General features: G+C 39.8%; 1 protein-coding gene across 2 annotated transcripts in view; it reads right to left on the bottom strand.

The window, feature by feature from the left end:
- Positions 1-24092, bottom strand: part of slc7a9 (solute carrier family 7 member 9) — a 224403-nt gene that overhangs the window by 119850 nt on the left and 80461 nt on the right. For both annotated transcript variants that reach the window (XM_039763591.1, XM_039763592.1), the window contains exon 4: positions 14653-14895. In XM_039763591.1, the coding sequence (XP_039619525.1) occupies positions 14653-14895 (243 nt within the window). The remainder of the gene's footprint in view (positions 1-14652; positions 14896-24092) is intronic.

The raw sequence follows: 24092 nt of genomic DNA on the forward strand, positions 1-24092 counted from the left end.
TTTTAAGAAAGTATTTACACTACTCTCATAAACGTTGTTTTGCTTCAAACCAATCCATATCACTCTCACCAGTCCTGTCTTTTGTCTGTTGTGTCGATGTACAGAGTGCAGTGATAAATGCCCTGACACCAGCTCAGATATTTTGTTTCTTGATTCTCTTCCTTGCCAACATAAAAAGAAGAATTAGCACACATCCTGTGCTGAAATGAAGTAGAGCAACAAAAAGCATATTTTAGTTTGCATCTGTCTAAGAAAATTGTTTTATTCATTTTATGCATGTGGGGCATGTTCAGAATAGCACATTGTTAATTGAGTAGTAAAATGATATGGCAAAAATAAAGGTACAATCATCTTTAGCTATGTTGTGAACATAGCCTTAAAAGACTTGCAGTTCTTTAGGCAAAGGCTGTTTTATGTCAACAACAGCATTCAAAAATGGATAAATATGTTTTAAAATGCTAAGTATAGGAATGTTAAATCAGGGTTTAATTGTAAATTAGTATTTTGCAGGGAGGAGCCCCCACTTCTGTTATTGTAGGGGACCAATAAATTCTGCACTGTGCTACTGATTATTATTACTGTTTGGATTTTTTCAAAAGAAATTTTATTTTAACTTTCCTCAGGATGATGGCTTGGAAAACATCCAATGTTTACAGGATAATAGCAGTTAAGAAGCAATCACAGTCTAAACAGAGTTCAACTTATATTGTATAATCTAAGAAAAGATTGTTGTTCAGCATTGACTGGGATTTAGAACAAAGGTCTTTAATAGTACCGTTGACTGCTCTAACTTGCACATTTTCAAGCTTTTCAAGCTAGTGCTAGTAGATTACAAAAAAATTCTGAAACAGTATGATGACCTGTGGTGCTGTTCAGGAAGGGTATCAAAAGATAATACAGTATGCCTTACACATTTTGAAGGGCCGCAATTGTAAATATTGTCTAGCTGAACCTAAAGTGAGAGAACAGGATGGCAAATTTTCACATAATTTATAAAAAAAGTTGCTTTTATGAGTTTAGACCTTTCATCATCTCTCTTTAACAAACTGTGACAGTTTAATAGGTGTGGTCAAGCTTGTATATAGTACGGAAGCTCACTTTAAGAATTATGAACAATTATACTTCAAATATAAATTCCCATCAACACAATCTCTTTACTACTTACAAATTAGGAACATTACTAAACTGAATCTGCCTAAATTTCCTCACCTCTCACCTATTTCTACTCCAGCAGAAAAACTGGTCAGTCTTGAAGATTCAGATAGCATTTCTATAATATATAAAACATTTTAAAGTCCCTTCCTTTCAAATATCCAAGATTACAGTGGGAAAATGATCTCTTGCTCAACATTTCAGAAAAGGAATGGAAGGTAGCTATGAACAGAATTAACTCTAGCTCCATATGTGCAATGCATACAATTAATCAACTTATTTTTTTATTGAGCACATCTATCTCACTTAAAATTGTTCAAAATGATTCAAGGGCAAGAATTGAGCGCCTCCAGCCTCACTGGGCCACATGTTTTGGACGTGCACTAAATTAATATAATTCTGGACCAAAGTCATTAATAGCCTATCAGACAGCCTTGGTGTCACAATCACTACTAATCCATTAACAGCTGTGTTTGGTGTACTCCCAGATGGGCTTAAAGTGGAGAAAAAGAAACCAACTATAATTGCCTTTACTTCACTACTATCACATAGACGTATTTTGCTTTTGGGGGTTGAATTTAGTTTTGTTAAGCCTGTAAGAAATGTTACTTGCTTTTAATAAAACCAAGGAAAAAAAAAAGAATTAACACTAGAATCCCTGAAACCTACGAAAAAACAAGTAATCCCGGGCCACCTTAAATTGCTTCACACCTCTCCATTAGTGTCTTTTATTTTGTAAATGTATTGATCAACACAAGCAGCATGTAGCCTGCTATCCCATCCCCCCAAGCGCCGCAGTCAACTCAGACGAAAAGTTCTTCCAGCTCAATTATTGTTTATCTCGGTGTGAGGTGCCTGGGGTTGAATAGGGTAAATAACATATCGTTATTTGGAACACATGCATTTTATATGTGTTCCATGTCTACAACGATCTATGTAAATGTAGGATGACAGGAAATATGACAAGTGCAAGAAATGTTGAACACATACTTAAAACAATTTTTTTCATGTTACAGTACTAACAACAAAATTTTGACATGAAATGCATGATGTGTGAAGACTGAAGTCCAAATATCAAATAAAAACTTTCACAAAAGGTACACGTATAACAAAACAAATGTGCTTTTATTCAAAAATATAACTGAAGAAAAAGAAATGGGTTTAGGGTACAACAATGACACAACCGACTGGGTAGTACAGTGGTAAGAGCTGCTGACTTAAATCAAGAAGGTTGTGTGTTCGAGCCCGGCTGCCAACCTGAATAACTGTTTAGAGGAGTGAGCTGCTCTTATTGCTATTATTACAGAATAAAAACAAATTTAACTTGAGTCTGTAACAGCCGGTGTAAACTTATGGTACTTGTAAAGTTAGTGTTTTTTTCTTATCTTTTTCAGTTTTATTCTCTCAGTCACATTCAACCTCCCTCCAATCTGACACTGCCGTTTTAAAAAAAAAAAAAAAGATATGCTATAACAGAGGTGAACTCGGATGATGATGGCGGTCCTACATCAGAGAATGAGAACAGAAGCCCTCCCCGCAAGAAACGTCCACTTACACATAAGAACAATGCAGCTGCACCTGGCGTAAAGGTGAAATATGGCACCGTTTGGATGCAACAATAGGAGTTGTCCGCTATTAGATATTGTCCTTCATGTCCTTCAGGGAAATAGTGGGGCATGCCGATCTCGGCAAGGTATCATGCAATGTTCTGTTTGTGATTATGTTTTGTGATGGTCTTTTATGAAAAATATTTATATGTTACTTATATAAAAGTCATATAAAAACTTTGTCAGCAACCCAGCCACAGGGGATGCAGTGTGTTTCTTTGTGCCGGTCCCAAGCCTGCATAAATGGGGAGGGTTATGTCAGGAAGGGCATTCGGTGTAAAATTTTGCCAGATCAAATATGCGGACAACAATACAAATTTCCATATCAGATCAGTCGAGTCATGGGTTAAAAACGACTGCCACCAGTACTGTTAGTCAACAGGGTGCTGGCGTAAATTGGGCTATTGTTGGCCAAAGAAGAAGAAGGAGAAGTGGGGAGAGACGTGTCCAGAGGCAGGAGGAGAGGAGGAAGGTAAAGAGAGTGGAACTAAGGGTAGGAACTTTGAATGTTGGTAGTTTGACTGGTAAGGGGAGAAAGTTAGCCAATATGATAGAGAGAAGGAAGGTTGATATATTGTGCGTGCAAGAGACTAAATGGAAGGAGAGTAAGGCCAGGTGGATCGGACGTGGATTCAAATTGTTCTATTATGGTGTGGATAGGAGGAGAAATGGAGTAGGGGTTTTTCTGAAAGAACAGTATGTCTAGAGTGTTTTGGAGGTGAAAAGAGTGTCAGACAGGGTAATGATTATGAAACTGGAAATTGGAGGTGTGATGATGAATGTTGTTAGTGCATATGCCCCGCAAGTTGGGTGTGCGATGGAGGAGAAAGAAGATTTCAGGAGTGAGTTGGATGAACTGATGAACAGTGTACCCAATGGACAGAAAGTGGTGATTGGAGCGGATTTCAATGGACATGTTGGTGAAGGAAACAGAGTAGATGAGGAGGTGATGGTTAGGTATGGTGTCAAGGAGAGGAATGAAGGTCAGAGGATAGTGGATTTTGCCAAAAGGATGGGCATGGCTGTGGTAAATATGTATTTTAAGAAGAGGGAGGAACATAGGGTGACGTACAAGAGTGAATGAAGCTGCACACAGGTAGATTACATCTTATGCAGAAGAGTCAATCTGAAGGAGATTGAAGACTGCAAAGTGGTGGCTGGGGAAAGTGTAGTTAAGCAGCATAGGATGGTGGTCTGTACGATGACGTTGGAGATCAAGAAGAGGAAGAGAGTGAGGGCAGAGCCAAGGATTAAATGGTGGAATCTGAAAAAGGAAGACTGCAAGGCTGAGTTTAGGGAGAAGGTGAGACAGGCACTGGGTGGTAGTAAAGAATTACCAGACAGTTGGTAAACTACAGCAGATATAGTAAGGGTGACAGCAAGAAGGGTGCTTGGCGTGACATCTGGACAGAGGAAAGAGGAAAAGGAAAACTGGTGGTGGAATGGGGAAGTACAGGAGAGTATACAGAGGAATAGTCAGAGAAATGCAGAAAGTAGACAAGAGACAAGGAGAGTACAAGGAGATAAAGCGCAAGGTGAAGAGAGAGGTGGCGAAGGCTATAGTAAAGGTGTATGATGAGTTGTATGAGAGGTTGGACACTAAGCAGGAAGAAAAGGACCTGTACTGATTGGCTAGACAGAGGGACCAAGCTTGGAAAGATGTGCAGCAGGTTAGGGTAATAAAGGATAAAAATGGAAACATACTCACAAGCGAGGACAGTGTGTTGAGCAGATGGAAAGAGTACTTTGAGAGGCTTATGAATGAAGAGAATGAGAGAGAGAGAAAAGGTTGGATGATGTTGAGATAGTGAATCAGGATGTGCAACAGATTACCAAGGAGGAAGTAAGGAAATGAAGAGGATGAAGAATGGAAAAGCCATTGGTGCAGATGACATACCTGTGGAAGCATGGAGGTGTTTAGGAGAGATGGCAGTGGAGTTTTTAAACAGATTGTTTAATGGAATCTTGGAAAGTGAGAGGATGCCTTAGGAGTGGAGAAGAAGTGTACTAGTGCCGATAGTTAAGAATAAGGGGTATGTGCAGGACTGTAGTCACTACAGGGGAATAAAATTGATGAGCCATAGCATGAAGTTATGGCAAAGAGTAGTGGAAGCTAGGTTAAAAAGTGAGGTGATGATTAGTGAGCAGCAGTATTGTTTCATGCCAAGAAAGAGCACCACAGATGTGATGTTTGCTCTGAGGGTGATGATGGCGAAGTATAAAGAAGGCCAGAAGGAATTGCATTGCGTCTTTGTGGACCTGGAGAAAGCATATGACAGGGTGCCTCGAGAGGAGTGCTGGTATTGTATGAGGAAGTCGGAAGTGGCAGAGAAGTAGGTAAGAGTTGTACAGGATATGTACGAGGGAAGTGCGAGTGTGGCGAGGTCTGCGGTAGGAGTGATGGATGCATTCAAGGTGGAGGTGGGATTTTATCAGGAATCGGCTCTGTGCCCTTTCTTATTTGCAATGGCGATGGTCAGGTTGACAGAGATTACACAGGAGTCCCTATGGACCATGATCTGAGGACACTGTGATCTGTAGCGATAGTAGGGAGCAGGCTGAGGAGACCCTGGAGAGGTAGAGATATGCTCTAGAGAGGAAAGGAATGAAGGTCAGTAGGAACAAGACAGAATGCATGAGTGTAAATGAGAGGGAGGTCAGCGGAATGGTGAGAATGCGAGTTGGCGAAGGTGGATGAATTTAAATACTTGGGATCAGCAGTACAGAGTAATGGGGATTGTGGAAGAGAGGTGAAAAAGAGAGTGCAGGCAGGGTGGAATGGATGGAGGAGAGTGTCAGGAGTGATTTGTGACAGATGGATATCGGCAAGTGTGAAAGGGAAGGTCTACAGGATGGTAGTGAGACCAGCTGTTATATGGGTTGGAGACAGTGGCATTGACCAGAAAGTAGGAGACAGAGATGGAGGTAGCAGAGTTAAAGATGCTAAGCTTTGCACTGGGTGTGACGAGGAAGGATAGGATTAGAAATGAGTACATAAGACGTTTGCCTCAAGTTGGATGGTTGGGAGACAAAGTCAGAGAGGTGAGATTGCATTGGTTGTGTTATAATGCATTATAATGCATATAATGCTGCTTACCTACACAACGTTCTCATCTATTCCAGCACATGGAAGGAACACATACAGCAGGTCAAAGTAGTATCGCGGATGCTAGGAGCAGCCACAATTTATATCAATCCAAAGAAATGTTTCTTTGGACTAAAAAAGATGCTAAATATTTGGGCTACCTGGTAAGCCACAATGTTCAAATATAGATGCCATTTTAAAATGGTCCCATCCGCAAACAAAGCGGAAAGTCCAAGTATTTCTCAGATTAGCCGGGTACTACCGCCAGTTCATACCCCAGTTTTCGGAGAGAGCGGTGCCCTTGATGGATTTAACAAAGAATAGGGCTCCTAACAATGTGGTATGGACTGTTAAGACTGACACTGCATTCTGTGACTTGAAACAGGTTCTTTCTTCAGCACCTATATTAAAAGCTCCTAATTTTTCTCTCCTTTTTATTCTCCAGACGGATGCTTCGGACACAGGCTTGGGGGCTGTGCTGAGCCAAAGTGTTGATGGTGTTGAACACCCCATCATGTACCAGAGCCGGAAACTGTTGGATCAGGAGACCAGGTATGCCACGGTGGAAAGGGTAGCCTTCGAGATTAAATGGGCGATAATGTAGCTGATTTACTACTTTTGGTGTTGGATCATGCACCTTTATAGTGGATGGCCCTTCATAAGGAGTCGAATCCATGGGTCACAAGGTGGTTTCTTGACCTCCAAGTTTTTGCTGATTCATCGTAAGAGCTCTCTCCATCCCAACGCTGATGCCCTCTCTCATGCCCATGACCTCTTGGTGCAGGACGCCTGACACACGTGCGAGCAGGAGGCAACTAAAGGGCCTGAGTAATTGTAATACTACCACTGACCAGGGGGTGGTGGATTGTGCGGACTGTCTTTCTCAGATACTTGCAGACCATTCCCGGGAAATCCAGCCAGGTTCCGGCAAACTTGATGACATCATTTCTGGGTCTGGCTCCAGAGATGATGTCACTTCCAGTCCCGACAACATCACTTCCGGTTCCAGCCCTAAAGATGAAGTTATTTCCTGACCGGGCCTTTATTCCATGCCATTGTTCTTGTCTTTGATCAGTTCTGTTTTGGACTTTTGTGAACATATCTGTTCTTCTTCTTCTTCTTTTGGCTGCTCCCGTTAGGGATTGCCACAGTGGATCATCTTCTTCCATATCTTTCTGTCCTCTGCATCTTGTTCTGTTACACCCATCACCTGCATGTCCTCTCTCACCACATCCATAAACCTTCGCTTAGGCCTTCCTCTTTTCCTCTTCCCTGGCAGCTCTATCCTTAGCATCCTTCTCCCAATATACCCAGCATCTCTCCTCTGCACATGTCCAAACCAAAGCAATCTCACCTCTCTGACTTTTTCTCCCAACCGTCCAACTTGAGCTGACCCTCTAATGTACTCATTTCTAATCCTATCCATCCTCGTCACACCCAATGCAAATCTTAGCATACCTACTAAGCTCCCTACTATCGCTACAGATCATAATGTCATCAGCAAACATCATAGTCCACAGGGACTTTTGTCTAATCTCATCTGTCAACCTGTCCATCACCACTGCAAATAAGAAAGGGCTCAGAGCTGATCCCTGATGTAGTCCCACCTCCACATTGAATGCATCTGTCACTCCTACCACACACCTCACCACTGTCACACTTCCCTCGTACATCTCCTGTACAACTCTTACGTACTTCTCAGCCACTCCCAACTTCCTCATACAATACCATAGCTCCTCTCGAGGCACCCTGTCATATGCTTTATCCAGGTCCACAAAGACGTAATGCAACTCCTTCTGGCCTTCTCTAAACTCAACAACTCCTTTACAGTATGTCAGATGATAATAACCCCACACTCTCGGTCATTTCCCCATTTTACTCACAGCTTTTGCAAGACACACATAGGAGTCTGGGAGAGATAACCTCTTTGTCAGAGATATAAAATATGCTCTTCATCAAGGTCTGAAGAAACAGTGTGCAAGCAAACAGGACATGGACACAATTTATGTGGCATCAGCCACTGATGCAAGAATTAAATCACTACCATTCCTGTCAGAGAATGAGAAAAAAGAAACCTATAAAAGGATGGTCCACAAAACTGCAGCAGTGGAGCAGCAGCAAGGATCTCAGGTAAACTCAAATTCATAAATATCTGTCATATATTATAGACTCATTATTATTATTATTATTCATAGGCCTTGCCAGAATGCTGGCATGGGAACCAGCTATGGCGTCTTTGCCATTTTTCTGTTTAAGATTCCTCAGTATGTCGAGTGTCCTCATTCCAGTCACTCTTTCTAGCCAGCCAAGAACATTAATAGTTGACAGCCCCTGTTGATTTTCAGATCCTTCTTATCACTTTCTTCTACTACCACATCTAAGAGTTTTTGAAGTTTTTCTTTTTCTTCAACTAGAAGAGTTTAAAAGTATCATCTGCATAATGCCAAAAGTATATAATCACACCAACAACCTTTATCCCATCAAGCTCTCTGACATACCACATGATCACTTCTGTATATATTGAAAAAAACTTCAGGGGACAAGACACAACCTTGTCTTGTTCCTCTCTTCACTTTTGTATACTCACTATTGAGTCCATTTAATCTAATAGCAGCTTTATGATCCCAATATAAATTCTTTAATGATTCCAAGTCTTGTCCGTTCACATCAATAAATTCATGCATTTCAATTAATGGATCATGCCTCACATGATTTCTACTAAGTATTGTTTAATTTACAATTTTTACTGAACATTTTATATCCCACTTTATTGGTAAGGATTTCAGTGGATTTCTCATTTCTGTAGAATGTTATATTTCACTCAGAATGTATTTTTATTTGTTCATATACAATGCATGCTGCTCCAAAAGCATATATGTTTGTACTGCTAGTATGAAATTTCTAAATTTTATATATTTCTATTGTTACGTACATACTGTTATGAACTTTACTTGTTGACTCAATAAAAACACTTTTTAAATATATTTAATTGTATTAGACACAATGACTTAAAAATGTGATGTTGGAAAAAAAATTATTTTCAATGAAACAAATCAGAAATAAATTGTAATATGAATTGTAGTACACAGAAAATTGTAATACACATCATACTGGCAGGCAAAATTTGCTGCAATATCAAATCAAGACGTCTCCGTTGATTCCCACCCCTACTTGTGACTATGCAGCCTTTATTATTTTCAACACTAGATTTTATTCTTGCAGTTTTCAAGGTGATGTCATTGTACAGCTGATAAAAAAAACCACTGACTGGGTAAATAAATAAAAATACAGCATCATTATATTATTCTTCAGACGATATAGATGGCATTGGTATAATTTGTATAAGTTTGCCAAAAATGACACTATACTTGGACAAATTAACATTTAGGTTTTTCATAGAAATCTTTCAACAGTTATTGTATTGTATATCCATTGTTATTGCAGGATACATGTAACTTTCTAGGGAAACACAAACACAACTAAAAATAATGAAAAATATACGTTATTAAGAAATTAATAGTTTCTAAAAATAAAAAAGGGGGTAACTTTGTTCACTTATTAAATGTTATAAGTTAAAATGTCAAAGGTCTCAAATGATGTGCACCATTTGGGTTTGCTAAATAGCGCTTAAAATCTAACCAGCATTCTATCATTCCACATTTTCCACTCTCTTTTTCTTCTGGAGTATACTAGTAGTTATAGGCATGGGGTTTATGTCAAAAAGATTTAGGACCCTTAAGCCCCGCCCCTTTAGACTTTTGACCGGAAGCCCTGCCCTTGATGATGACAGACCAGAAAGTCCGGCTCCTCCACGTGACCTAGCCCCACCCCCTGGCACCTGATTGGTTCAGGAAACTGTCAAGGGCCTTTTGATGGATGTCTGACCCATCGTTGAACACGCCCCAGCACCTGATTGGTTCAGGAAACTGTCAAGGGCCCTTTGATGGGTGTCTGCCCCTCGTTGAACCCGCCCCGGCACCTGGTTGGTTCAGAAAACTGTCAAGGGGAATTTGATGGATGTCTGTCCCCTTCTTGAACTCACTCCGGTACCTGCTTAATTAAACAAACTGTCAAGAGCAGCCCCCATTCTCCCGAAGACACACACACAAGTGTTTCAAGGGGCAGAGCTGCCTGCCTCTACGGTTTGGGTAAGAACTCCTGTATCTATCTATTATTTAAAATCTATGACTTTAAAGATCTAAACCTTAGTTTTGCACTTGTAAAACGTTTTTTATTTTATCTAAGTCAAGCTCCCAGACATTCTCTACGCTGACACGCTGTTCCTTCACTCTCTCTACACAGTTGACGCGTAACAGCTGACAGCTGAGACAGCCTCTGCGTGCACCCACGCCTGGGTTCGAAGCTCCAAGCGTACACGTAGGCAAGCATGAAAGAGGAGTTGCCGACTCTCTCTACACAGTAGAGTACATGGAACTCTAAAAAGCTGTTAGTAACCCTGCACTCTTGACGCATGAGAGCTGAGCAAACAGGCTGAAGCTCTAAGCGTACACGCAGGCAAGTGTGTATAGTTCGAAAGACAAGCAGCCCGGCTTTTAGCAGGCGCTGCTCTCTTTCAATCTCTGTCTACATAGAGCCTGTCAGCTTTTTACAGACTCGGGTACTCGGCTGTGTAGACAGAGAGAGCCGGACAACCCCTCCCACCACGGCCCCGAGGGCAGGCACGTGTCTATAGCTGGGTATGGGCTAGTATGAGCCGGGAGCTCTGCTGAAAGAAACACCCCCACCCCCCTGCTGTGTTCTGCGAGCGCATGCTTGTCAATCCCTCACCCTAACTGGAAAGGGAGCGCGCATCAAGCTCGCACGTTCGCGTAGCTAATCAGTCCTGGAGAACAAGTTAAAGGATTTAAAAATCACCCACACAGTTAAATAATAGGCAACAGGGACCTTTTAAAGAACATTTGAGACGTCTTAAAATCTAGCCTCGGATGTATATTTTGTATATCTTAAAAAAGCCCTGTTCCATCCATTACCTCCCATTTTAAATAATCAGCTGCCCATAAGGAAACACATTTATAAAACTATTCACCGTGCTTTTGCAAAGTTAGAATTGTACTCAGATAATCCCAGAGTGAACGGAACACACATATTTATCAGAAACGGGATCTGAAATCACGCTGGCATTTGTCCCTCGGATCTTAAAGCCAAAGCCTTAAACAGATCGGACCTTGGGGATACAGAAATGCGCTTCACAGCACAGAGACGGCAGAATAGAGAGGAAAGGAGGGGCGCGAATCACAGCACCTAGGCAACAGTTTGCGTCCGATGTGAAAAAACTGCCATACCTTGCAGAATGCAACTTGTAAAACAAAAGATGTTTTTCGGAGCAACGAGCATTGCTTGTGTCCGGTTCAAATGATTGGCAAACATTTGTTATCATTAAGCACTTCCAAAATGCCGCTCTATAAAGAGAGGTGCTTTAAAATTGGTCAAAAACCTTTTTTCATCCCCTTTTAAATATATTTTGATATATAAGCCTTGTAAAAATCACACAGTTAAATAATAGGCAACAGCACCCTTTTTAAATGGCGTATTAAAAAAAAAAAAGCTATCCTCGGTGTATAAAAAGTATTTCCCCACACATAGATTTTAGACATTTATAGGTCTAAAAGTTAGATCGCCTTCAACGTGCAGTCATTCTGGAAAAAGGTAAAGACGCTTTGGCAAGCCACGAATACGAAGGACATTTTTTCCAATATAAAGCATTTTTAAATCCTTTAACTTTAAAAGTTACACACATAACTTGTTCTCCAGGACTGATTAGCTGCGCGAACGTGCGAGCTTGATGCGCGCTCCGTTCGGTTAGGGTGAGGGATTGACAAGCATGCGCTCGCAGAACACAGCAGGGGGGTGGGGTGTTTCTGTCAGCAGAGCTCCCGGCTTATACTAGCCCATACCCAGCTATAGACGCGTGCCTGCTCGCGGGGCCGTGGTGGGAGGGGTTGTCCGGCTCTCTCTGTCTACACAGCCGAGTACCTGAGTCTGTAAAAAGCTGACGGGCTCTGTGTAGACAGAGATTGAAAGAGAGCAGTGGCTGCTAAAAGCCGGGCCGGGCTGCTTGTCTTTCGAACTATACGCACTTGCCTGCGTGTACACTTGGAGCTTCGACCCCAGGCATCTCGGGGGCGTCAACTGTGTAGAGAGAGTGAAGGGACAGCTTGTCAGCGCAGAGAATGTCTGGGAGCTTGACTTAGATAAAATAAAAAAACATTTTACAAGTGCTAAACTAAGGTTTAGATCTTTAAAGTCATAGATTTTTAAATAATAAATAGATACAGGAGTTCTTACCCAAACCATAGAGGCAGGCAGTTCTGCCCCTTGAACCGCTTGTGTGTGTGTCTTCGGGAGAACGGGGGCTGCTCTTGACAGTTTGTTTAATTAAGCAGGTACCGGAGTGAGTTCAAGGAGGGGACAGACATCCATCAAATTCCCCTTGACAGTTTCCTGAACCAATAAGGTGCCAGGACGGGTTCAACGAGAGGCAGACACCCATCAAAGGGCCCTTGACAGTTTCCTGAACCAATCAGGTGCTGGGGCGTGTTCAACGAGGGGTCAGACATCCATTAAAAGGCCCTTGACAGTTTCCTGAACCAATCAGGTGCCTGGGGCCGGGGGCTAGGTCACGTGGAGGGGCCGGACTTTCCGATCTTGCGTTATCGGGGGCGGGACTTCCGGTATGAAGTCATCAGGGGGACGACGGGGTGGGTCTTCCGGTCCAAAGTCCAAAGGGGCAGGGCTAAAGGGTCATAAATCATTTTGACATAAACCCCATGCACATAACTACTTATACTCTCTCTAGCAATGGAACTATCTTTTTGCTTCTTACTCTTAACTTCATATGACCTGACAGAGAGTGGGAATTAAAATGGATAGGACTGGCGAGCTTTGTTGGGGTGAATGGCCTGTTCTCGTCAAGAGTGTTCTAATGTTCTTAAAGGATAGAAAAAATTTTGACTTTTAAAAAATTGCCTCTCAATTAAGCAACAAGCATAAACTGTTTCAACAACACATTCTTCTCGCAACTGTAACACTAATTCTGATTGTAAGATTTTTACAAACCAATGTCCACTGAAGATGGTAGCACATTACATTATTTCTAGTCAGAGGGTATGTTGGACAACTATAGAGACTGATCTCATTGCCTGAGGATGTCAGATTACATGGCTAAAAACTGCAAGGCTTAACAACTTAAAAAACTCTGTGACAATTTTCCAGCACAGTTTCATCATTCCAAAATATTATGTTTTTTCCTGTTTGATAGTCCATAATAAATGTGCCTGACAAATGTAATACTGTACAAATGCTTTCCAGGTATGGTATGTTCGAGCACAACCTCTGTTTGCCCTTCATTTTCCTATCAAGCTACATCAACACTACCCATTAATATTATTAAAGTATTAATATATTATATAAATATATATTAATATTATATTAATATTATAATATTATAATAATATTAATATGATTATTAATATTAATAATATTATATATTAAATTAAGCTTATGACTGAAAAATGCAGGTAAAGTCATGAAGTGTGACAGGGCCTGGAGCTTCTATAGGCTGAACTACAGACAATGAGCAAGCTACTCCTTTAGGAGTAATAACCAAGACTCAAAACCTTATGGACCTTAGACGCAGCTCCCATTAATAGTTTTCTCTGGACAATACACCTCACAAAACAATGCTGAATGCGTAAGTACAGTATGGTGTGCCAGCGATAAAACTGAAATAACTCTTTTGATTTCATGTTCTTTCTGATTGGTACTGAATAACTGAGAAGAACTGATGACTTATTTGCAAAAGAATGAGAAGCAGTTCAGATTTTTCTGTTCTGTGGTGTGAGAGTTAATAAAAAAAAATACATTATGCTCCTAAAATCCTTGTGTTTTAGTTACCACTAAGGTTTCATGTGTGAATTTTTAAAAGTTTTTTTTCCCTTTAGATGGGCTTTTTGCTTTCTTTTTTTTCACATGCACATGAGCAAAAGCAGCTGAGTGTTTGGGTGAGTGTTTGGGAAAGTTACTTGTACTTGTTATTTGTATTCAAACTAGTATTGGTGAGGCAGGGCAGTAAGCAGCAGTATCGGACACCGGTATCTCTGCAAGTAAATAACTGGCATCATAGTGACGAATAGTTAAAAGTAACAGTCAAGGAATGCTTAAACCAGGGTATTTGGTCTTGCACCAAGTTCAGGACAGGTCAGGTTTGTACATACAGGAATAAACAATAATGTAAAAATATAAATGCATAGTTATGCAAATTCTAACCAAATATTTATATGCAAAGTAAAATGAGTAACACGTTAAAAATAGCTTTGCTTTAATGCAAGTATCAAAAATAAAACAAGTAACTTGTAGATGTATGTAACAGAGAAGAGCTATAATATTATAACAACAACAGACATCTGGCTAAATAACAAAAGTGGGGATGAGTATAACATAGAGGGATACACATTTTTAGGAAGGATAGACAACAGAAAAGGAGGTGGGGTTACTATGTATGTCACAAGTCTTCTTTAGTTGGACGACGAGCCCCAACTTAATGATGGCATGTGGCTTAGTCTGAAAATTGTGATTAGAACTTAAATACTCAGCACTGTTAGTAACAATGCAGGCTTTTAATAAATAAGTGCAGCATGTTTTAATCAAACAAATTTTCAAGTAATGCATAAAAAGCAACCTGCAAAAATATCAGTATGTATGAATTTGTATTATACATGTAATTATATTCTTAAATTAAACTAATGAAAATTCAGTAATTAAAATTCATTGAATAGTTATAATACTTACAGAAAGCAGCAATTGCTAAACATTTTATGATGAAAACTGGTGGTTCACAGCTGGGGTAGAATGGTGCAGCTGAATATTCTGCAAAACTTAAGCAGATAATGGCACAAGATGCTGGTTTTAAAACAACAACAGATGTCCAGGCATACAAAAAAGCAGGAACTGGGCCAAAAGCCTCTAGCAGATATGAATAATCTCCACCAGATTTTGTGATCATGGTACCCAACTCGGCATAGCATAATGCGCCTGAATAATTGGGAGAAAGTAAATCAAATTAGATAGCCATTAAAACAGTGTTAAAAGATCATAAACACAACTTCAAGGTAAATATATGGTGAAAAGGGCAAAAGAATCGGTAATCAGGAAAGGGGTTTCTACCATTTAGAAAACACAAAATACATAGGAAATGATTTGACAAAACATATTCCTACATTACCCTCAGCCTGCCATCTGGATTCTGTTCGTATTCCTTTTGCAGGTTAATCTTTGCTGATTTAGTTTTATTAATAACAAATATTTCTGTGTCTTCAGTTTGACTCTGTTAACACAGATTTATCATTGTGAAGAAAACCATAGACACATGTTGTCAAATAAAACCACAAACAAATGTAAAAGTTATAGTAAAGAAAATCTTACTGATGGAATGCTAGTATTAGGATCACATACAGAACATATATAGCCAGAAGATACACACTGAGTGTTTTTTACAAACTCAAAAAGGCAGTGGTAAGAGATAATAAAACAGAAAAAGAAACTAAAAGACAGTAAATGTAAATGTCATGCTGAAAATAGATGTGCATTATATATGAAGAAGGGTAAAGGAACCATTGATACTGAGCTCACATTCAAGGAGGATTTAAATGCTAAGCAAACATTGTTTAAGAAGGCACAAAGAACACTTGCATATCAATATAAGGGCAAAAACAGATGAAACTCCATTAGAAATAGAGCTAGACTCAGGTCGGGGTTGAATTCTGGTTTATTTTTTTTTTTTAACGGGTTTGGTGTTAATTTTAGATTGATTTTAAAGTAATTTACTATATACATTCTTCACATTTTATCTACTTGATCATATAGTATGTTACTTTCTTGAAATAAAATAAAAAAGAAAGAAATTGAGAAAGATACTGGTGCACTAGTTTTTTATTATTTCAGCAGACACATACATTGATTGGAAATGCTACTCTTCCACTGTATGTAGTAAGGGTTAATTAACCTGTTTTGCAGAGAGTAATTATGTAAAATACAACTGGATATTGTCTGCCAGAATACAATACAGGCTACCTTGAAGAAACATGATGCATTTTTTTCCTAAAGCTTAGTGTGACTGAAGCAAGTGTGTTCCTGAAGTCTGAACACAAGCCCAATTTTTGCTAGTAATCAAGTCTGTAACAAAGAGTTACAGTAAATAGTAAAAAAAGAGTAACAAGTAAAAGGTGGTCAATTCTGGGTCTAGCCAAGTAAACCATTACAATGGAAGCATTTAGAGTTTTCTCGGCCAAGTGCAGGTCATGTATTTATGGTCATGATGTATGCTCATTCAAAATGTCCAGAAGTGCATCCAGTCTCTTATACTAGTGTAGGAGCGGGTGAGAGTAGTCTGCTATTCTCCTTACCAAATTTCAGCGTCGGATCTTCTTGGTTTGAGAGCATCCTCGATAGCGTAGCAGACTGAGCCCTTGATGTGTGGGAAGGCACATAGAGATGGTCACCCCAGTTTATGGACTACTTGCCACTTGTATTTTTATTTCTTTTATAGCACAATGGCAAAGATACAGCACTGAGCTACCCAAGAACACTTCTCTTTTTTCTTCCCTGCCAATTGCTCCTCCCTTAAAAATCAACAAACTTTATTAAAGCTTCCTAACATGAACTCCTGCTTACATTACACTCTTACCCCAGAAGAAATGTCCTAATTTCTATAACATTTTCAGAAATAGCAATAAATTCAACAACAATTTAATTCAACTTCTATCAGACCTCACCTAAACAGTATTTAAATATTAATCAATAACTATAGGCAGATTTTCCAATACAATGAGAGGGGGGTGTTCTAATAAAGTCCACAACATCAACAAGTAGCACTTGCACATAAACTGTGCACAAATGTGGGATGAGATTCCAGACCAGACACGTAGAAATAGGTGGGTCACGGTCACTAAGCGTAAGGTAAAGGGTGCACACTATCTGGGGGCATCAACCTCAGAATTAGAAGTGTCAAACCGTTATCATGTCCTTGCAGAGCTGGATTGTGTCTCTGATAATTCTGAGGTGGTAGGCAGTGATGAGGAGCCCCAGTGGGCCACCTCAAAACCAGTTTCCAAAAAGAGAGAGGAAGTAATAGTTGGGGATTCAATTATTAGGGGGATTAAAGTGCAGGTGTGCTCCAGAGAGAGAGAGAGTCTCGCACAGTGTGTTGCCTTCCGGGAGCACAGGTGGGAGACCTCCCTGGAAGGGTGGATAGGTTCTTCGCCAGAGGGGGATGGATCCAGTTGTCATTGTCCATGTTGGAACAAATGACATACATAAGGGTAGTCTGTCAGTTCTGCAATCCAAATTCAAAGGGTTAGGTACCAAGCTGAGGAGCAGAATTGACAAGGTAGTCTTCTCCGAAGTTCTGCTTGTGCCACGCGCCAGTCCAGGTAAGACTGAGGAGATTAGAAGGCTTAATGCATGGCTCAAATCTTGGATTAGGGTAGAAGGGTATATGTTTATGGGGCATTGGGACTCCTTTTGGAACAGATGGGACCTGTTCCGCCGTGACGGGTTACATCTGAACTGGAGGGGCACCAATGTATTGGGGAGGCGTAGTCGAGAATTCTAGTTGAGAATTGTTTAACACTAGAATTACCAAAGCCTACGAAAAAACTCGTAGATCCATCCCACCTTAAATCGATACTTAAATCCGTCCGCACCTCTCCTAGCATCTTTTGTCCTGTTAATGTGCAGATTAAGAGCAGCAAGCAGCTATTCCATCCCCCACTGTTGCAGAACATGCACAAACGTCTCACAGCTCATGCCTTGGTTGATTATCTGGGAGTGAAGTGGAGTTTTAGAGTGGAAACAATAGATTGTTATTTGGAACACACGCATTTCATGTGTGTTCCGTTTCTACAGTAATCTGTGTAAACACATTGTTAACATAGGAACTTTTTCACATTCTAGTAATAAATGTTACACAATGTAGGCATAAACTATAGAATATGTGAGGGCTGATTTCCAAAGATCAAATAAAAACTTTCACAAAAGATTCAAGAACAACACAGCAGCTCCTGTGGCGAAGCGCTAAGATTTACTGTCGTAGTATGTCTACCATGCCTCAGAAGCTTGAGTTCGATTCCCCGTTGGTGAGAAACTGTTATTATTTTTTTCTTTTTAACCTCAAACGGACATAAAATTTATAAATTGGTATCACTGTCAGTTACTGAGATCATTATATTTTCATGTGGGATGTTCCTTTTAAAATATTTTTTGACAACTGAGACTGCAACTAACATGAACAAGTGTCCTTATAACTGTTATTTTTAAGATCCATAACACTCAGACAGACAGAGCACTGCAGAGAGACACACAAACAGGCAGAGAAGTCACTAAATAAATAGGGAAAGTACTGTATAATAGATATATCAAAAAAAAAGCTAAGGGAATAGTTATATAGATAGATAGGAAGGAAAGGCATTGTATGATAGGCAGACAAGGAAGCTGCTATATAATAATAAAATTACTGTTATTACTATATAGATAGACGGAGTTCATAGTATAATAGGCAGACAGAGAAAGCACTACTAAATGAAAAATAGGAGGGCGGGCAGTGGGTTAGATCGTGATAGTCATTGAGAAAATAAAACTCAAAAAAGGAGTATGCAACATCGACAAGCTTCTGTTCCAAGACAGCCACATCCCCAGGAAAGTAAACTGTGTCAGTGTCAAGTGCCCTTTCAATGTAATAGAAACCACAGTATATAGAAAAGTGTGCACATTGCAAAAGGTACACACGTTGTAATGTAGGAAAGATGGTTCTTGTACGCTCTAATCCCGCCCCCCGCCTGTTTGCGTGCCTCTTGTGATCTGACAGCGCGAGCGTTACTTAGAGTCAGATCGGAGGAGATGGGGAGGGGTTAGAGCGCGTGAGCTTATTCAGTGCGACAGGAACAATGCACATGTTGATCTTTTTTTCTTTCAGTACATGTGCCTTCCCTGTTTATTTTGTGACTTCTCTGCCTGTTTGTCTGTCTCTCTATTACGCAGTGCTCTGTCTGTCTGTATGTTATGGATCTTAAAAATAACAGTTATATGGACACTTGTTCATGTTAATTGCAGTCTCAGTTGTTAAAAAAATATTTTAAAAGGAGCATTCCACATGAAAATATAACAATCTCATTAACAGACAGTGCATACTAATTTATAAATTTTATGTCCGTTTGAGGTTAAAAAGAAAAAAAAAGAAAAATTTTTCCCCAACGGGGAATCGAACTCGGGTCTTTGACGCACAACAAGCCTACTGCCTTCCAAGTCTGCAAATCTTACTGCTAAGCCACAAAAGCTGTTGTAATGGTCTTGAACCTTTTGTGAAAGTGTTTATTTGAAGTTTGGACTTCATGCTTCACACATTCTATAGTTTATGCCTACATTTTGTAACATTTATTACTAAAATATGAAAAAGTTTCTGTTTCAACAATGTGTTTATACAGATTACTGTAGAAACAAAACACACATGAAATGCGTGTGTTCCAAAAACGATCTATTATTTCCAGTCTAAAACTCCACTTCACTCCCAGATAATCAATCAAGGCATGAGCTGGGAGACGTCCGTGCATGTTCTGCGACGGTGGGGGTTGGAATATCCGGCTGCTTGCTGCTCTAAATCTGCACATTTACAGGACAAAAGATGCAGGCGGAGAGGTGAGGACGGATTTAAGAAGTGATTTAAGGTGGGACGGATCTACGAGTTTTTTCGTAGGCTCTGGTAATTCTAGTGTTAAACTAAGGAATGGGGGTTCGGGGTCAGGAAGTTTAGGACAGGCCAGGTGGAACAAACAAAGGCGTAGAAATACAAATGCATAGTAATGTAAATTCTAAGCAAACATTTAAATGTAGAAAGTAACACATTAAAAATAGCTTGCCTTAACACTAGAATTAACAGAGCCTATGAAAAAACGTGTAAATCCAGCCCACCTTAAATCCTTTCTCACCTCAGCATCTTTTGTCCTGTAAATGTGTTGATAAGTAGCAAGCAGCCAGGTATCCCATCCCCCCGCCCACCGCCGCAGTTCAATTCGCAAAAAAGTTTCTCAGTTCTCAGTGCTTATCTTCGAGTTGTAGCAGGGATACATAGTAATAGTGCTTTCAATGTTTGTACTTTTTGGGTTTTGTTTCCATCGTCCCGTTTGCGGTTTATAATGTTTGCATCAGTGAATGTCTTCCCCGTAAATACAGGGGGGATGGATGATGGAAAGAGACCGCAGCCCCAAGATGGAAAGCACCGGTTTACAATCAATCAATTACAGCCGGCTCATTACTATATAAACAGTCAGGAGGGAACAAAGGAGAGGAAGGAGAAAGACTGAGATTACATTTTCACGACAACAAACCAATTTTACTTGCTGTTTTCCACATCATGCTTTTGTACCAGTTTGTTTTTCATTCTGCTAGACTTATTTCAATTTAATCATCATCCGAGACCCTGGGGTTGGACTACATTTTCCACCACACACCGATGATTCACGGTGAGGTTGTTCCATTTATTCTGGGAAACTCAAACACATCACTTATCTGTTGACCAGTCATCTGTATTCAGGACAGTTGTATACTCGGACTCAAGTTCACTATCATTCGCATTTTCCGTATTCATTCATTGTTATTTGTGTTTGTTATATATTACTGGGACAAGGGAGGGTTTGATATTGTATATATGGTGTTGTCATGTTGCTGCTTTGGTGGTGGTATATGTATATCTATAATTTTCTACATGTGAAATTTGCATTTTTTTTTGTTATTGTTTCATTTAATATATTTATCCCCCTATTTTTACATATCTGCTTTTGTGTGCTTATGTTTAAACCGTCGATTGTGGGGAAAATTTTATTTGTTAGAGGTACGGCTTGGTATTTATAGATTAGCCTCAGTAATTTATCCAGGCCACAGGTCTTGGAAGTGTAGCTGCCAGCTGGGTAAGGGGTCGGCCATTACAGAGTGAAGTGTTGAAGCTTTATATAGTGTAAAAAAGTAGCCTACATCATCATTTGGAATACATACATTTCATGTGTGTTCCGTATCAACAACCACCTATGTACAAACGTTAACACAGAAACATTTTTCATGTTTTAGTAATAATTGATAAAATGTAGACATGAAATGTATAATGTGTGAAGCCTAAAATACAAATATGAAATAAACACTTTCACAAAAGCTACAAGTATAACAAAACAAGTGTACTTTTATTCAAGAATATAACTGCAGAAAAAGAAAGCAGGTTACGGTAGGCGGTTGATACGACAGCTTACGTGGTGCAATGCTAAGAACTGCTGCCTTCCAATCAAGAGGTCGCAGTTTCGATATCAGCTGCTTCCCAAATTTACCATTTTGAGTAGTGAGCTGCTCTTATTGTTAATAACATACAATAAAAACATACATTTGATTTACGTCTGTAAATTTATAGTTAAAGTTAGCGGGGTGTTTTTCAGTTTTATTCTCATACTCAAGTTCAAGCTCCCACACCACCCAGATCTGACGCCGTTTTCAGATAAAGACGTGGTATAACAAACAAACTTGTTTTGTTATACCCCCTCTTTATTTGAAAACCGTGTCAGATCTTGTGCATGAACGAGACTGGGACTGGGAAAACTATGGACGTGGATGTGAGTGGTGTGCGTGACTGAAAATGACTGTGAATGTGAATTGTTTTTATTCAGTTTTATTCTTGAGTGTTCCTGCTCACGCTGAATTAGTATGCACCTGATCCATGATATCAAAGCCGCACTGATAGAAAAAAAAAAAGACTTAGGTATATATTACATTTGGAATCATTCATTTTAGGACATGTATTGTACATTTCAGAAAACGTTGTTGCACTAATGCAACATTATATTCATTAGCATATCTTCATGCGTTTTAGTCAGTGACTGCGTTTCCTTCGTTTTTTTTTTTTCTGATCTTGGCTAGTGTTCTCATGTTGCTGCATGGTGGTATTTCTATTGAACTCCAGGAGATGCAGAGGACAGGATAGTACAGACAGGTCAGTTCTCCGCTATATACAATCATCAGATTCAAATGTTAACAGTTCCCACGCACACCCAAGGACTGTCCTTCCTACATTTACGACATGTGTATAAGGTGTGAAGCCTGAAGTCCAAATATCAAATAAACCCTTTCACAAAAGGTACAAGTATAACAAAACAAGTGCACTTTTATTCAAGAATATAACCGAAGAAAACAGAAAGCAGGTTATGGTAGGCGGTTGATACAACAGCTTGTGTGGCGCAATGCTAGGAACTGCTGACTCCCAATCAAGACCTTCTGGATTCAATGCTGTCAGCTTCTCAAGTTTACCGTTTTGAGTAGAGAGCTGCTCTTACTGTTATTATTATATAATAAAAACATACATTTGATTTGCGTTTGCAACAGCTGCTATAAATATATGGTACTTGTAAATGTTAGCATTTTTTAATTCAGTTTTCTTCTCTCATTCGCGTTCATGCTCACCCCGATCTGACACTGCTGTTTTCAAATAAAGACAAGATATAACAGAGGTGACCTCAGATCGGAGAAAGAGAACAGAAGCCCTCCCCGCAAGAAACGTCCACTCACATATAACAATGACGCAGCTGCGTAAATGCGAAAGATGGCACCAGCCATCAGCCATCACCTGCCAGTCAGTCTGCCCCATACCATTCCTTCCAAAAAAAAGCACTGCTTACAGAGCATGCCAATGTATCAAGCAAACTCCTGTTTGTGATTATGTTTTGTGATGGTCTTTACGTAGGAAACATTTGTATGTTACTTATATAAAAGCCAGATCGATGTTATTTACCTTGATTTATTTTCTTATCTTCCTTCAAGTAGACTGAAGAACTTCCTCTGTATGATGACAAGGGCACACTCGCAAATTACACGTGTAATGCCACATAAAATGCCTGCTGACACTTCAGTATGCAAGCAATGGTACAAGAATGCAGTTAGACTTCTTTTTTGGGCACGTACAGTACACCGTCCACATATAAACACTAGCGTGGAGAGTCATTCGCGTACTGGAATCTATAGCTGCAGGTGGAATCTGCCGTCCCTATACTTTGTATATAAATGTCAGATCGAATGTTATTTACCTTGATTTATTTACTTATCTTCCTACAGCATAAAGTCACAAGTAAACTGCAGAACTTCCTGTTCCTGACACAACTGTGTTTGATCTTATTCAGGATTAAAGTTAATAGGAGGGTCATTTTTAGATTATTGTAGTGGCCAATGAATATCATATTGGGCCAATCCAACGTGGGGCTAGTTTGTTTTGATGATATGCTGGCATATCCATCAGTACTAGATCTACAGTTCTATAAGGTGTGTACTTTACACGCCGAATGTAGTGCAGCTGCTGCTGTTGCTGTGCTTTATTTCTAATGCAGTTGCAGATCTGTAGGCATTTGTCAGTTGTGCTTTCAATGAGGCTGCATATGCTGCAGGGGTGCCAGCCATTGCAGAGGTGGAATAGCCAATTTCGTTATTAATTATGTTAAGTGGAACTCTGGCCAGAAAGAAAGGTGTGAAACCCATGCTGGCATGGGTCGTTGTATTATATGCCAATGCCACTTGAGGTAAATTATTGTCCCATTCTTGACCTAAGTCAAACAGATATTTACTCAGTTCCTCTTTTATGGTGTGGTTATAACATTCCACTGTTCTGTCACACTGTACATGATAGAGAGAAGTGCGAAGCTTATGAATTGATAACAAGTTACAAAGGTGTTTTATGAGGTCTGACTCAAATTGACAACCTAGGTCTGAGTGCAGAGCTTCAGGAATTCCATGTTGTGGGATAAACTGTTCAAAAATACAACGTACAACTGAAACAGCAGTCTGATCTCTTAACTGATAAAGGTTGACAAATGTAAAATAAATATCCATCAGCACTAACACGTAATATTGACCTTTTGTGGAAACTTTCAGCTGTATTATATCTGCAGCATCAGTCTGGAATGGCCGTTCAGGTGAGACAGAAACCAAAGGAGCCTGTGGACAAGGTACATGGGACTGCCTGGACTGACAAGCAGCACATTGTTAGCAGTAATTAACAATGTTTGAAGACATATAAGGACAGTAAAAGTTGCTAGTCCATAGTCTTGGCCAATCCATAATGAATAGCTGCTGGGTGTCCACGAACATAATGGAGTACTTGAGGAATTAGTGAGGTAGGAATAATAATTTGTGTAACTGTTCTGTGAGAAGGTTGG

This window comes from Polypterus senegalus, chromosome 9, assembly GCF_016835505.1.
Source record: "Polypterus senegalus isolate Bchr_013 chromosome 9, ASM1683550v1, whole genome shotgun sequence".
Lineage (NCBI taxonomy): Eukaryota > Metazoa > Chordata > Cladistia > Polypteriformes > Polypteridae > Polypterus > Polypterus senegalus.